The sequence below is a fragment of the Heterodontus francisci genome, chromosome 2 (assembly GCF_036365525.1).
Source record: "Heterodontus francisci isolate sHetFra1 chromosome 2, sHetFra1.hap1, whole genome shotgun sequence".
NCBI lineage: Eukaryota > Metazoa > Chordata > Chondrichthyes > Heterodontiformes > Heterodontidae > Heterodontus > Heterodontus francisci.
Genome location: NC_090372.1, coordinates 23,784,079 through 23,800,678, shown reverse-complemented (window position 1 = coordinate 23,800,678; position 16,600 = coordinate 23,784,079). Strand labels below are relative to the sequence as shown.

Below are 16,600 nucleotides of genomic sequence, written 5' to 3'. Positions count from 1 at the left end.
CAAAATCCAGCCCAGAGAGTGGTAGGAGCTTTCTGCTTAGCTTAGTACTGGTTATTTTTAGAAAACTGTACTTAACCTACTAATAGGGGTAAAATGATGTGCTTTATTTTCTATATTGATAGGAGCATTATGAAATATTCAATGTAAGCATTGCAAAATATATTAAAATTCACTGTAAACATTACTGTGGCAGATATCACAGTGTAGAAAAGGTAGACAGGGTATTGGACAATGTGCCTCATGGTCACTGATCTCCTGGAATGTGCTTTAATCACCTTAGTAGTTCAGAGAGGCATTTTGCAAATTCTTTTTCGCCTGCTGAATTGACCGAGGGTATTTTTCTGGGATCTTTATTTGCCTCTCAAAGGAGGTTATGTGGTTGCTGGCAGATGGGGGTATGGGGGATTGTGATGTTGTTCAATTACATCATGACTGTATCGGGCAGGCTGGATGGGCCAGCTGGTCCTTTGATGTCCCATAATTTTTCTGCATTCATTTATTTGCACATCAAACCATAGAATGGTTACAGCACAGAAGGAGGCCATTTGTTGTTCGTGTTGGCTCTCTGCAACAGCAACTCAGCTAGTTCCACATCCCTGCCCTTTGCTCGTAGCCCTGCAAATCGTTTTTCTTCATGTGTTTATCAAATTCCCTTCTAAAAGCCACAATTGAATCCTCCTTCACCACACTCTCAAGAAGTGCATTCCAGATCCTAACCACTCACTACGTTTAAAAAATAAAGTTCTTCCTCCTGTGGCCGTAGCTTCTTCTGCTAGTCACCTTAAATTGGTGTCATCTAGTTCTTGACCCTTCCGCCAATGGGATCTGTTTCTCCCTATCTGCTGTGTCTAGAGCCCTCATGATTTTGAACACCTCTTATCAAATCTCCTCTCACCCTTCTCTTTTCTGAGGAGAATAACCCCAGCTTCCTCTGATCTATCCACATAACTGAAGTCCTTCATCCCTGGAGCCATTCTTGTTAACCTTTTCTGCACCCTCTTTGAAGCCTTCATATCCTTCCTAAACTGGAGTGCCCAAATTTGGACACAGTAATCCAGTTGAGGCTGAACCACTGTTTTATAAAGGTTCATCATAACTTCCTTGCTTTTGTCCTCTATGCATCTATTTATAAAGCCCAGGATCCCGGGTGCCTTTTTAACCACTTTCTCATCCTGCCCTGCAACTTCAACAATTTCTACACATATACCCCCAGGTCTCTGTGGCTGCAGTCACTTTAGAAGTGTACCCTTTTTTATTCTCTATTGTCTGTCCTTGTTCTTCCTACAAAAATGTATCACTTCCAACTTCTCTGCACTCAATTTCATCTGCCACTTGTTTGTCCATTCAACCAGCCTGCCGTGTCCTCTTGAAGTCTATCAATATTCTCCTCACAGTTCAGAATGCTTCCAAGTTTTGCGGCATCTGTAAATTTTGAAATTTATCCCTATAGACTGAAGTCTAGATCACTGATATATATGTATGCATGATTTATAATTGACCTCATCTCATCAGTCCGCCTTCTAGAAGATAGAAGAAACATGGGTGATGTTAACTGCAAGATTACAGTATCCAGTTACAGTATCATGACACCTTTGGGTCATGCTCTGCTATGACTGGATAGTGGGCAGTAAAAGTGAGCTACTGCTTGCAAGAGACAGGGAGCAGTTTATGGGATTGGTTAGTGGAGCAGAACCCGAGAAAATATCTGACCGATGATCTCTTGGACAAAAGCTGTTGCAATCAGTTTGATTTGAAATGGCAGCGAGATTTGTAAAAGCTGTTAACTGGGCAAGTGCTGGCCAGTACTCTCTCGATCGTTCTCTTTAATTGCCTATGGACACATTTAAGACTTCTCTCATAAATTTCAATTTTTAGGAGATGACTGTTAACTTTTCAATTATTGTGTATTGCCTTATTTTCTGATTCAGGTACACATGCTTTTATTTTTTTCTACCCCTTTTATTGCCATTGTCTTAACTACCTAACAAACTTTTTATTTTGTTGTAGGCTCCAGCAATTATTATAAAAGAGGAACCCAAATTGCAGCCTGCTTGTTCAGAAGCATCTAAACCAATCATGGTGAGATGACCTGAGTGTTCCTAGGTTGTGCTGAAAGTACTGTGGAAATAACAGTTTAGATAGAAAGAAAGACTTGCAATTATATATCACTTTTCACAACTTCAGGATGTCTCAACCCCCTTTACAGCCACTGAAATACTTTTTGAAGTGTCCTCACTGCTGTAATGTAGGAAACGCAGCAGCCAATTTACGCACAGTAAGCTCTCTCAAATAGCGCTTTGATAAGGGGCGGCACAGTGGTTAGCACCGCAGCCTCACAGCTCCAGGGACCCGGGTTCGATTCTGGGTACTGCCTGTGTGGAGTTTGCAAGTTCTCCCTGTGACTTCGTGGGTTTTCGCCGGGTGCTCCGGTTTCCTCCCGCAGCCAAAGACTTGCAGGTGATAGGTAATATGGCCATTGTAAATTGCCCCTAGTGTAGGTAGGTGGTAGGGAATATGGGATTACTGTAGGGTTAGTATAAATGGGTGGTTGTTGGTCGGCACAGACTCGATGGGCCGAAGGGACTGTTTCAGTGCTGTATCTCTAAATAAAATAAAATAATGAACAGAAAATAAGGTTATATTACCATTTAATACAGCTCAAATGGTGACTTCTGTTGAGTGGCAACTTGCATTTATCTGGCCTTTACTGTTCCGAGAAGCAGACAACGAACCTTTGTAGGAGGCTTAGGAATAGTGACTGAAGCTTAGTTAAAGAGATCTTCATTGAGAGGACAAAGGAGATTGGGGTTCGAGTTGTAAATTTTCATGTAGGTCTGTGGAGAAATTCCTAGAGGTGCATCCTGCGGCTACAGATCTATAATATCCAGAATAGAGCAACATCTCATGGGACGTTAATTGTTCCTGTTGATGAATTCTATCTGAGTGATGTATCGTGGAGTTTGGTTTGTTCACCTTGTAGAACCACGGTATTCAGGCTATAACCTGGAAACCCAGAGAGGAACAAGAGAGGAGAAAATAATTAAGTATTTCCCTTTTTTAACCTCCAGAGTTTTTAATGTAGGTTGAGCTAATGAGTAACTCAGAACTAATGACATTTGTGGTGAGGCAGTTTTTGTGTTGCTGAGAGACAGATGCTTAGATTGAGACCGGAGAGGAATATTTTTAGATGCTTTGATGCTGGCCTCAGATGTTATTGGTGATAGCATCAGATATTGTGACTGGTGTTGGTCAGACCCCAAACCATGGTGAATGGCCATCTGTTTAGATGCCAGTCATAGGAGACTGAGCAATGGAAACATTCTCCCTGGTTCCGCACTACCTTGATGACTATTTCAGAAACTGCTACAAATCCCCACAGAAAATAAAGAGGAACAAGAGTAATATCTTCAGAATTATTTAATAACTGAGGAAAAGGAGGAAGGATTTAGAGAAGGAAGAAGTGGGGGGAACTAAAGTATTTGTATCTTCAGCAAATGCAACAAATCCACCATGGGAGGTAGAGCGAAATTATAAATACTTGTGAAGGACTGACAATGGAAGGATTTAGGGAAAGCGAAAAGAACCAAGTTGCTTACACCTTTTAAATAAGTTTTACAAGGTGGAAGGCAAAAAAGTATTATAAACATTATTGTATTTGTCAGGCTTGTATCTTTCAGTATTAATATGGTGCGTTTTTTGAAACAGAAACGTGTGTGTTTGGAAAAGTTCATTTTCAAAAACGTATAATCCTTAGCTGGTTGATTATGGTGAGATGACCTGAGTGTTCCTAGGTTAATGCTCAAAGAGGGAGGTCAGCATTTCAGCTGTATATTTTCATCATAACTGACAGTTTCCATTTTAATTCTCCAATATTCAATTCAAGGTTTTACTTTTCATAGTATGCTGTGGTCCAATAGAAAGTATTGGTCAGAGGGTGTTGAGTCCAAGTCCATTGTATCAAAGTATGAGTTTGCTTTGTACGTCTCAGAAACACAGAACTGGCAGGACATTTCAACAATTATACAGATTAGCGTTTGAGTGGGATATATATTAGCAAAGTAGTTCTGATCCCATGCATCACTTGAATTGAATTAATTGTGAATTGATCTACCTGTATTAATGGGTTTATACAGTACCTTTAACAGTGTTCGCCATAAAACCATTTTAAAGTGTGAAATGTTCATTTATCTAGAACCTGTGAAAATTATCATTGAGACCCATTGAGGGATAATAAGTCTAATCTACATTTTATGGTTAAAACTTTGTACTTTATTAATTGCTACAGGCTGGAGGGGCAAATGGTAGTGCAGGCGACAACCGGGCTGGCCTGGATTTCATCCCTGTGAAGTCTTATTCTGATGTCTCCTTGGATATTTCTTTATTGAACTCACTAGGTAAGTGCAAGTTGTACTCCAAACGCAGTCTTTATTTTAAAAAATTATTTTAAGTGGATAGGCTTATCTGAATCTTAACAGATACGTGTGCACAATCAAATAAATTATCTACTTTTACATTAAATGAATGCAATTTTACACATTCTCCTTTGGAGAAATAATCTCCTGAAACCACTGCTGAGCATGTTTAGAAACCTATAATTGAGATTAGCAGACTTGATTTGCTCTTCTCATAGATTTATCTTGATGTGCTTTTAACATTATAACTTGTATATTTTATGCTAGTTGGTATCTTGTCACATTGCTTACGAGTACCTCAGGTCTGGAGTGTTGTTTTGCTGTTTAGCTGTTCAATTTCCCTGTCCCTGTTACTGCAGTTTTTCACATAGTGGAGTAATGCTGTAAGCAAATTATTGATAGAAATTCCTTCCTGTAATCTTAACTCGGAGTGTTTATCTCGTAGCCAGAAAAATGGAGGGAGGGGGGCTGAGGGGGAAAGTAATGTATATAATTGATCTGTGGCTTCAGTGTTTTTGTAAGGAGCAAAACCATGACTTTGTGATAATTTGCATATGCTCAGATTGAAAGGATTGGGCTAAGCAGTTCCTTAAATATACATAGTACAATATATTTTCCTACAATTTTGTGTGACAAGGAAACATAACAATAAGGTATTTTTATTGATCTGATAAAGGTTGCTGATGTCTGGCAGTGAGCTTAAGACAATAGTTTAGTTCCTTTGGTGTCAGCCATGGCTCAGTGAATAGCTCTTTCGCCCCTGAATCAGAAGGTTGTGGGTTTAAGTCCCACTCCAGAGACTTGTCCACAAAAATCTAGGCTGAGACTCCAGTGCAGTACTGAGGGTGTGCTGCACTACTGGAGGTGCCGTCTTTCTGATGAGATGTTAAACCAACGCCCTGTCTGCTCTCAGGTAGGCATAATAGAACCTACAACGCTATTTCGAAGAAGAGCATGGGAGTTATCTCTGATGCCCTGGCTGATATTTATCTCTCAATCCACATCACTAAAAACAGATTATCTGGTCATTATCACATGGCTGTTTGTGGGATCTTGCTGTGTGCAATTTGGCTGCTGTGTTTCCTACATGACACTTGTGACTACACATTCAAAAGTACTCCCTTTGTTGTAAAGTGCTTTAGGATGTCCTGAGGTTGTGAAAGGTGTTATAAAAGTGCAGGTCTTAATTTTGCTCTTTATGGTTTGATGCTGAACTGCTGAATTAGCAGTTTCAAACACTACCAGCTTTTCTGTGTATATTGTTGGAATTTGCTGTGATTCTTGCAGAATTTACTTTCTTCGATTAAGGAATTTTCAAATCCTCAAATGAGATTTTCTTGCTAGTTTTTTGTTTTAGATGTTTGTTCCTCTCTTGAGTCATTTGTATTCACATATCCTTGTGCAGCTGAACGAACATGCATCACTGGTTACCACAGCACTGCAGGTCAATTGCACAAATGATTTTTACTTGGTTGGTTATGTATGTGGTTTCTTTTTGAAATAGTTTCAGTTTTCAACCTGAGGTACTTCAGAAAAGCAACAAGAAATGTCCAGTGTTCTCAAATATTAGCAAACAAGAGTTATGTATCCAAACACTCATCTGCCAAAGTTCAGTCATTGAAATATTGCCTTTATGAGACATTGGGTAATCGAGTAGGTTAGCACACTCTCCTCTCGCCTCTGCAATGCAAGTTTAAAACCAACGGAGACTAATGGGACAGAAGACTCTTTCTTTTTATCTGCAAAGTTCCCATGTAAAATTAACCTGTGCGTTGTCAATTTGGTCTCTGCTGGTTTTGGGTTCCAAGCAGAAAAGATGATCTGTAATTCAATGCAAAATCAGCAGCTTTATTCTGAGGCCATAGGATGACTAGTGCGTGAAATAGAAAAATGTCAGCGGTGCAGTAGGAGGCATTCTTCAGAGGCTAAGGTGCATTGTTGGGTCAGAATAAATGGAACTTTATTCAGTATCTAACCATCCTATCCATCCTATACTAGACCTGGGAGTGCTCAATGTTGGCTGGGTAACTGAAATGGAAAATATTCTATTTCTCATCATGAAGATCCCTTGCCCCTCTCTTCCACCCCCCTCCCCACCCCCTCCAGAAAATTCACCATTTTTTAAAGTACAAAATAAAACTTCTACAGATTGTTTAATTTGTACCAAATAGCATCTTGCATACCCTGTCCCTTAAAAGCTTGTCCAGTTTCCTCAGATACCTAAGCCACACCTTAATTGAAAATTTGTCACATTTTAGGGAAAATAGTGAAGAAGGAGCCTGATCACGATGATAACCAGAGAAATCTGGATGAGACCACCAAGTTGCTGCAGGACTTGCATGAGGCTCAGACGGAACGTGTCGGTTCCCGACCTTCCTCAAATCTCAGCTCAATCTCCAGTAACTCCGACCGCGAGCAGCACCAGCTAGGTATAAGCTAAGTTAAAATTAGCCTTGGTTCAATTTGTGCCTACAGTGCATAAAGATTGATTATTCTTCAGTAAATTTCCAAAAGACCCTTCTCAACTGTTTGGGAAAAAGTATGAGATGCGATTTGTGTCTTTGCACATTTTGTTGTGGTACTGTAGATTTAAATGATGAGGATAATTACAGATGAGGGAGGCCAATTTATCCAATTGCTCTTCCTTTTGTAGAAATCTACTGTTGTCTTTCCTACCTCTTTCTTCCCTTTTCTCCAGCTCCCCTTGCCCTCCCCACTGCCCCCCCCCCCCCCCCCGCCCAACCAATCATTGTATCTAACTGCTTTTTGAATGATTCCAGAGTTCTTGTCTCCACCAACCAACCCAGAAGACTATTCCAGGTATTAATCACTTTTTATAATGAAATACATCTGGGTATCAATTCTGAAATTGCCTTTTACCAGTTTATACCTATACTCCCTTGTTCTGTGGTCAAGGTTTAACTTTAAATAGTGCTTTGTACTTATGTCTTCTGTTCCAATTGATACCTTTTTTGCCTCTTTAAGGTCCTCTCTCATTTGCTTCAGTTCATGGTTGAAGAGCGCATGTTTTACCAGCCAAGTCCTCTGACACCTGAGTCAACCCTTTGTTGGCTAGTCATGGTTCTGCTGAACCTCTAGGTTTCATCATTGTTTCTTAAGCTAACTGCAGATAATCCTTTTATGTTGTGTTATGCTTTCAAACGTCACTCGTCTCACATGCATTTTATTCACAAAAAGCCCAAAAGTGATGTGCAGAAATGATATGGCCTTAATAAAAGAATATTAGTGTAAGTGTGATAAGATTGCCCTCATCTAAGGTGCATATCTAAAAGCATGTGGGGGGCTTTGTGAGTGAAAATTTTGTTTTTGAGATGCAGCCTGTGGAGCTTGCCACATATGTTGCTTGAACAGCTTTATAGCGCAACATGTTTTAAAGTGGATCATTTTGTTTCATGGCTATTTTGGCGCCATCTGCCAAATATCTGGCTATTTGCTTGAAGGAAAAATAATTTATCTATCACAAGACAAACCCACATCCTTCTACACAAGAAATATGTGATCATGTATGTGAAATGTGTGATCTTGAGTGCTATATGTGTGAAATTAGAAAGAGAATAAGTATAGAGCTGCTGTACAAGAAGAACATTACTACCAAATTGATGACCTTGTCCTTGTTTTGAAAATATCTAGCACACGTGTACATAATTTTGTGAATAGAAACCTCACCCAAGGTAGATATTTTTAGTGTCTAGTATGTTGTGAATCATTAACTTGCATTTTTCTAACAACACATTAACGCAATGCTAAAGGTTCAGCAACAGTGAGGCTGGTGTAGAAATCCAATCGGTCATTCCAGCCTCCAGAACTTTATCTGTCTTCTGTCTTGTTTATCTCAATACTTTGTCTACACAACTTTCCTGTCCTGGGAAAATGTCACTCTTAGGCCAGCTGCTGATGTAAGAAGGGAGAAATCAAGTCAACTTAAAAAAAAAACGTTAATTGCCTAAAAAGCTCTCCAGTAAAATTTGAAGTTTATAAGGCTTCAGCGTTTTTTTCCTGATAACTTATTGCATAAGTCTCTTACCCATTTTCAGCATTTTGTATTCTGACGTCCAGAATCCAGTTTTAGACAAACAATTTTTTTTTTTTAATTTATATCTGCACCAACAATTGGATTGTACAGTACTGAGTATTTTTAATTGGCATGTTCTTTTAAAGACGATGGGCCTGGTACATCCTGGTACAGTCAGGTGAGAAAGATGTCTAGGGGTCTTTTACTGTCTTCACCTGGTCTTATTGTAACAGGGTTTAATTTTGAACACACTGTCTTTTGAGCTCCCCCTTTGTGAATCCTTGTTCATAGTTTTCCAATTACAAGGCAAAGAAATGAGCACACCAGATTTTCTTTAGGTTTAAAGAAGAAAAGTGAAATTTATTAAACTTAAACTCTAATACGGTTAACGCCTACAGATATATGGCGCATCCACGCTAGCATGCACACGCGATACACATGCAAATAGGGACAGAAAAGAGCAGAAGAAAAATAAAATGGAGAGGTTTGAGGCACTAACAGAAGAGTTTCTTGTTTACTGTGCTTCGAACTCACTGTAGTCCTTTGTAAGTAGTCTTGCTTTTTGTTGGGGCCCAGTATTCTTCTTAAACCTTGTTCACTGTAGGAGACTTTTCTCTCTTGGGGTTCATGTGTCTTCAATGGTTTCCGAAGGTGGTGAGAGCCCGATGAGAGCAGATAGGAGAGAGGTATTCTCAGTCCAGGAGAAAACAGCTTTCTGATTTCAAATTCCCTGTTGGAAGCTCAAATTCAAAAAAACCCAACAGTCAGTCATGTGACTAAACTGGCCCAACCATGTCTGTTTGTGTATTCAGCCATTTTAGTAGTTAATCTGGAATGCTTCAATATCTGGTAATCAAAAGTCCATTGTGGATTAAATTGGAGCAGGGAATAGTTCCTTTGTCCTTTGAAGTACTTGTCTGTTGATATGCTAATGTGTCTCTCCAGTCAAAGTCTCCACTTGTCTTTTTAATGCAAGTTCTTTCTTCACCATCAGCAGTCTAAAATGAATGTTCATGTGGCGAAATTAATTTTCCTCATTCTTGGCAGGTGGGGGCTTGCCTGACACCTCCACACCCAGGGGAATGAAATGCAATTTGAAAAAAGAACAGCGCATTTCATTACAGGGTTTGAGAGAAATATAAGATACAGAAAGAAAACCATGCATTTCTCTCATTCATTTCCAGTCATTCACCAATCTTAAAGCTTATTAAAAATTGTCTTTTCTGGGTGCCAGGGCTGCTTTAATTTCCTTTTTTTTCCCCTCAAGAGAGTTACTAGTGGGCAGGTCTATCCTGAACTCTCTGAGTATTGCAAAGACTTTTGACTTCAGGGATGAGTTAATCCCTTTTCCTCTGACTGTGGGGGAGGATTCTTTGTTAATCTCCCCTTTGTTCTCTGGGACACTCCTACCTGCAGGTATTTGTGCAGACTAGTCTGCATGCTCCTGTGACACTTAGACTAGGTGAGGCATCACCCTCCCGGTTTCTGTGTCCCCTAGAGGTCTCTCTTCGTCTCTGCACTTTCCTGTAAATACTGTTAACAACTCTGGTGGAGTGCTTCTAGAGTCTGCATTTACATCGGAGGATGTGGGGTCTAACTTTTCAAATTTTCGGGGTTGGTTGACTTACTTTAACCTGCCCTCTTGGCCACTTTTTTCCCTTCTCTTTCCTAACTTTTGCCAGCCGTGTGCCTGCCTGTCCCTTTTTGTTCTTGGCAGGGGTCCCTTACAGTTCACCAGCCCACTGCTGGAGGGTCCTCCTAACACCGGTACAGGAATTAGGGGTAGAGTTTTCACTGTAGGTTGGGGTTTCCCCTCAACCTGGCACATGTGGCAACTCCTGCAATACTCCACCACATCTTTGTGGAGTTTTGGCCAGTCAAACTGCCATCTTATGAGAGCTTAGGTCTTTCGCATACCGGCATGTACAGCTACTGTAGTCTCGTGAACCCTTATTAATATTTCTCCCTGGTACCTCTGTGGCACCACTAACTGGTGATCTACTGTCCACTCCTTGCCCTCAGGTCTGTGAAGAGAACTCCATTTCCTCATCAGTACCTCATTATTTAAACAGTAGCAATCAGGGACACACTGCTTCACTTTCAGACTGGGCAGTCTGTGCTAACTCTCTCAATACTGGGTCTGCTTGCTGAGCCTCAGCTGGGGAAAATCTATTTAATTCATTCCCTGAGTCTCCTACTTTCCAAAGAAAGTCTCGGATAGGCAGACATCATGATCATTTGCCTGCAGTGCCAATGCAGTCTCTTCTGGGGGAGCTGGTTTGATCATGGCTTGATCCAGTACTCATTCAGGGACTCTGCAATGGACCGTCTCCTGCCACTGCTCTCTCTCTCTCTGACGTCCTGCGGTCTTTCTTTCACTATTTGGGGGGCTACCACCTTCACCCCTGCCAGATCATTACTTAGGAGCAGGTCAACCCCATCCACAGGCAAACTAGGAGCAATCCCTATGGTCACCGGTCACGAAACTAGGTCGCACTCCAGGTGCACCCAGTGTACAGGTGCAGGCATACACTGCCCTCCAATACCATTCACCACCATTCTGGTGTTCACTGCACTGTCTGGGGGAAAGGTCAGGCCTTTTCCCAGTAAAAGAGATCTGGTGGCTCCTGTGTCCCTGAGAATTACTGTGGGCTTGTTTGCCCCACTCTGGGGGTATGGGGTTACTTTACCTTCAGACACAAAACCCTGATAACCTTCAGGAATCCTATTAACTTTTCCTGCACTGGCCGTCGTAGTAAACTTCCTGGGTTGCACTCTTACTGCAGTTAAAGCCACAGCTTGTTCTGTGTTTTCCATCAGGGTCCTGTCTTCACTGAGCAGGTGTGCCCTAATTAACCCTACTGGTTTTCCCTTCAGTTTCCATCAGTCAGCTTGTAAATGCCCTACCTTATTACAATGGAAGCACACAGGTCTCCGGGTCTCACTCTTGTTCACAGCACATTCCTTTTTGGCTGGAGGAGGGCCCCCTGTATCTCCTGCTTTCCTTTCTCTCCCAGGACTGCCTGGGCAGAGATCACCTTCCCACCCTTGGTCCTTTTCAGATTTTTGGGGGTGATTAGGAAAGGTTCTCCCCTGGGAAACCGACTTATAAATTAAAGCAAACTCATTGGCCAGAATGGCCACTTGCCGGGCTCCCTGAACCGCTGCTCCTCTACATGGGTCTTTATTGAGAGTGGGAGAGAGTTTTTAAATTCCTCAACAGAATTACTTTATTGAGGTTCTCACAGCTGAGCTGGATTTTTAAAGTCCTCAGCCACTGGTTAGAAGCCAACTGCTTACTTCTTTCAAACTCCAGATAAGCTTGTTTTTTGAGGGTTCTAAACTTTTAGTGGTAGGCTTCAGGTACTAATTCATATGACCCGAGCATAGCCTTTTTGATCCGTTCATAATTTGATGACCTCTCATCTGGCAACAAGGAATAAACCTCATGGGCTTTTCTAGTTAGTTTGCTTTGCTATAAGAGAGACCAGGTCTCATTTTAGCTGCCTTGCCAGTTTCTCAAAAGACAGAAAAAACGCTTTTGCATCTTCCTCATTCTATTTTGGAATTAACTGAGCGAGTTTTAGCAATTTTGTACCCAGCCCTGAATTCTGCACCTCCATATTGGCCATGCTTTCACTGGGGTTACTCTGTCACCCCCTAGTTAGCTCAAGCCATTTTAGCTCTCTTTCTTTGCATTCTTTCTGGAATATTCTTTCTCTCTCCCTGTCCTGCCTTTCATTTTCTTCTTTTGGAAGGCTCTCTTTCTCTTCCTGTTCCTTCTGGAAGGCTCTTTCTTTCTCCCTCTCCTGCCTGTTTCTTTCTCTTTTCTCCAATTCAAGTTTCCTTTGTTCCAATTGTAACTTTGCTAGTAGTACCCTGTCTGGGTCTACTTCTAACACTGCTTCTGCCTCTTCAGTTTCAAGGGAAGAATGGTTGGCCACTAGCCTTAGGAGTTCAGACTTCCTAGCCTCGCCACGTACAGTGATCCCACACTGCTCAGCCATTTTTCTCAACTCCCCCATTGACAGTGCTTTTAACTTATCCCAAGTTACTTCACCCTGGCTTGGCGAACTAGTAGTTTCAGTTGCGGACATGTTAGTTTTCAATTACACAAAACCACAAGAAAACCTGTATTGAAATTTGCTCTTTTTGATTGGAAACAATTTGGCTTTCCACTTCCAATTTCACTCGTTTGTCTGTGGGTAAACTCCTGGACGCTAGCATCCAAATTTCTGTTCCGACCAGATGAGAAAGGGGCCTAGGGGTCTTTTACTGTCTTCACCTGGTCTTATTGTAACAGGGTTTAATTTTGAACACACTGTGATTTGCGCTGCCCCTTTGTGAATCCTTATTCGCAGCTTTCCAATTATAAGGCAAAGAAATAAGCACAGCATGCTTTCTTTAGGTTTAAAGAAGAAAAGTGAAATTTACTAAACCTTAAACTTAAACTCTAATACCGTTAATGCCAACAGATATGCGACTTGCCCATGCACACGCGATACACACATGCAAATAGGGACAGAAAAGAGCAGAAGAAAAATAAAATGGAGAGGTTTGAGACAATATCAGAAGAGTTTCTTGTTACTGTGCTTTGAGCTCACTGTAGTCCTTTTGTAAGTAGTCTTGCTTTTTGTTGGGGCTCACTATTCTTCTTAAACCTTGTTCACTGTAGGAGACTTTTCTCTCTTGGGGTTCATTTGTCTTCAGTGGTTTCCAAAGCTGGTGAGAGCGAGATGAGAGCAGACAGGAGAGAGCTGTTCTCAGTCCAGGAGAAAACAGCTTTCTGATTTCAAATTACCTGTTGGAAGCTCAAATTCAAAAAACTCCCAACAGTCGGCCATGTGACCCAACTGGCCCGACCACATTTGTTTTTGTATTTGGCCATCTTAGTTAACCTGGAATGCTTCAACGTCGGGTAATCAAAAGTCCATTGTGGATTAAATTGGAGCAGGGAATAGTTCCTTTGTCCTTTGAAGTACTTGTCTGTTGATATGGTAATGTCTCTCTCCAGCCAAAGTCTCCAATTGTTTTTTAAAGCAAGTTCGTTCTTCATCAGCAGTTTAAAATCAATGTTCATGTGGCAAAATTAATTTTTCTCATTCTTGGCAGGCTTGCCTGACGATCCCTTTAAATACTTGATATGTAGTCTTTTCTGAGAACCTTTGATCCATAGGATGAATCCCATTTGATGCATTTAAGGGGAAGCTAGATAAGTACATCAGAGAGAAAGGAATAGAAGGTTGTGCTGATGGGGTTAGGTGAAGAGGGGTGGGAGGAGGCTTGTATGGAGCATAAATACCAGCATGGACAAGTTGGGCCAAATGGCCTGTTTCTGTGCTGTACATTCTATGATTTGTAGGGGTTGCTGAGCATCTGGATTGGTCGAGATGATAGCAGAAAGCTTCTTGGGGTTGAATCAAACCTGTAACACCAATTGACATTCTTAAATCACAATGCAATCACACTAAATCATATAAATTATATATTTGAAATACTGGCAGCTTCCATGGTCAGTTTGTTCATGAATGATAAAGGTTTATCTGCTTTTTGGAGAAAATGGAAACTACTACAATTTTGTAATTAATAGTTTTGTAAACTGGTCTGGATAGATGACTGGGAATCTGTTTGAATAGCAGCAATTTCTATTTTTGTAGAGCTGCTCACATTCAGAAACATATCTGCGTACTTTGCTGAGAGTGGATAACAAGCGGCCAAAAAGCAGGAGGGAGAAAAGAAACCCAAAGGCCATAAGTATACTCAAAGAGAAGGCACTTCAGGAGCTCTTTGAAAGTATGGAGCGAGTTAGAACTGAGATCCTGAAGGGAGAGAATTCCAGGTGATGGCTACCTCATGGCTGAAGGAGGAGCCATTGATGGTCAAGCAGTAAGCCAGTTAGAGGAGTAGAATAAGGACATAGGCCTGGAGGAAACTTAGTACATAGGTGAGGTTGTGGAGCGATTTGAAGATGATGAAGATCTTAGTCATTTTTCTGTGGTGCATGGAGCTTGTTGAATATGTGAACATGGCATTGTGGATCATAATACGGGTGAGGATGTAGGCTAGAACATTCTGGGCAACTTGTCAGTTATGAAAATTGAAAACAAGAAGACTGGCATTTGGAGATAAGAATGAGGCATGTCATGTTTCAGATCTGGGGCGAGGCAGTTGAGCTTGGGTCAAACAATGTATCATTGGTCTGCACCTTTTGGGTTTTGCCTGAACTAGTAGCCAGGAATATAGGTGGAGCTGAGGCTAAATGTGCAAAGGAGTTTGAAGGATTCAAAGAGTGGGACTTTGGTTTTACTGGCATTAAGCTGAAAGAAGTTGCAGCTCATCCCAAATTAACGTCAGGATAGCAGTCAATAAGAGTGGCAACACTGTGGTTGATGGGATGGCGGGGGATCGAAGGGAGAAGAGGCAAGTTTGGCATGCATATGAAAGATGTTTGTATGTTTCTGGATGAGGGGTGGTATGCAAACTATGGAGGAGAAAGTTCCATCAAAGGTTGCTATGCCAACATAGGAATACTCTCGGCATTGTCATGTCCGTGATATGATAGGGAGGAGTAGATCCAGAAAAGGGCAGCATCACAGAGCTAGACTGGAGGTGAGACATTAGAGGAGTAACCCGAGGCTAGGATAGAAAAGAGATGTAAATCTGTAAACTTTCTTTTTGCATTTCCATTTTAGATCCTATCAATACTGCTGATCTGCGGCTGCAAGTTCACCTGATGCTTCAGCATTTGGAACTAATGCACAATGTAAAACAGTTGCTCAAATGTGTGCTGCACAATGTAAACAAATTTAGAAACTGGACAGTTATAAATTGTAGGAGGATATTTAGTTACTGTGTTCAGATTTTGGAGTAAAAGCTTTCACCGTTGTGTTGCCTAGAACTGTTGAGAGGTTTTTCAGAGGTAATTTTAATGCCACGTGGCATGTACCTCAGTGCAAATAAGAATAGATTGGGGAGGACTGCATTCCCTTTGAGTGACTGAGATTACTCAACTTCACCATAGAAATGTTTATAGAACAACTACCACTGCTGCACGTTTGGTTATCTAGTTGGGAGGAAGTGTTTCAGTCAGTATGAAAAATGTAATGATTTGCTTGATAATTATCCAAACATAAATAGTGTCAAGTCTTTCTGTTGCAGGAGGTCATCAGTAGGCTCAGTTTCCTCACTTAGCAATATGTGCCAACAAATTACTGCTTTCATTCAACACTATTAATTGAAGCTCATTCTAGCTGTAGTCACTGGGAAGAAAAATGCAACTTGGGCATCTTTGAGAGCACAAGAGATGATATGATTGAGATGGTGAAACTGAGAATCAATAAGCCACACAACAGAAACAATTTTTCCTTGATGAGTACCTCTGCAATTACTGATGATTACATTTATTTTCCACATGTAAAAATTAGACTTTGTGTTGGGGGGGGGATGCGGTGAAGGTGTGTGTCTGCGCGCACGTGTGTGTTTTATATATATATATATATATATATATATATATATTGTCAGCTTCAGTATAGAGAGAGTACTCTCCTGGAAACCTAGAGTCACCACGATGTGCTTCTGACAGGAGCTTGAATTTTTATAACCCAGCACTAACAGGCAGAGGTAGCGTACATAAAGCCCATATATTTAAACCTAAGTTGTCAACATTTTGTGTGATGCGTATACCAATTACAGTATTTAAACTGCAGTGCGAATTCATATTGAAGTCTTTCAATTTGTGTTAATTGTTCTAACTTTCCATGGTAGTTCAGATCTTTTGCTGCACAGTATACTCTGCTATTAATGCCCTTTTAATAAAGTGAATGAAATTGTAAAACTCTTGCAAGATTTCACTGTGAAATGCACCTTGATCAGTAAGAATCAGGTTCTCTCTGTTTTACTAGGATTTATTACTCTGAACTGGCCAGCTATGAGATCAGCATCACCATGCAGGCTGATGCTATTGTATATTTTCTTAACCATCCTTTAGCCTCAAAACTACACTCATGTAGCTATATATGAAAATTTAATCAGAGGGTTTTAAGCATTCCAAGTACAGAAGTGCTTGCATTTGTATACTCCCCATGTGCTGAAAGGGAACACAGTAGCAAAGCTGTATTGGCTTCTGCTGTAAACTGTAGGCACTGGCAGTAAAGTG

At 40.9% G+C, this 16,600-nt stretch overlaps 1 protein-coding gene across 4 annotated transcripts in view; it reads left to right on the top strand.

The window, feature by feature from the left end:
* Positions 1 to 16,600, top strand: part of brd9 (bromodomain containing 9) — a 91,112-nt gene that overhangs the window by 55,991 nt on the left and 18,521 nt on the right. For 3 of the 4 annotated variants that reach the window (XM_068055628.1, XM_068055622.1, XM_068055614.1), the window contains exons 14-16: positions 2,008 to 2,079; positions 4,286 to 4,394; positions 6,671 to 6,841. In XM_068055628.1, coding sequence (XP_067911729.1) covers positions 2,008 to 2,079; positions 4,286 to 4,394; positions 6,671 to 6,841 — 352 coding nt within the window. The remainder of the gene's footprint in view (positions 1 to 2,007; positions 2,080 to 4,285; positions 4,395 to 6,670; positions 6,842 to 16,600) is intronic. The other variant, XM_068055636.1, reaches the window with a different exon arrangement.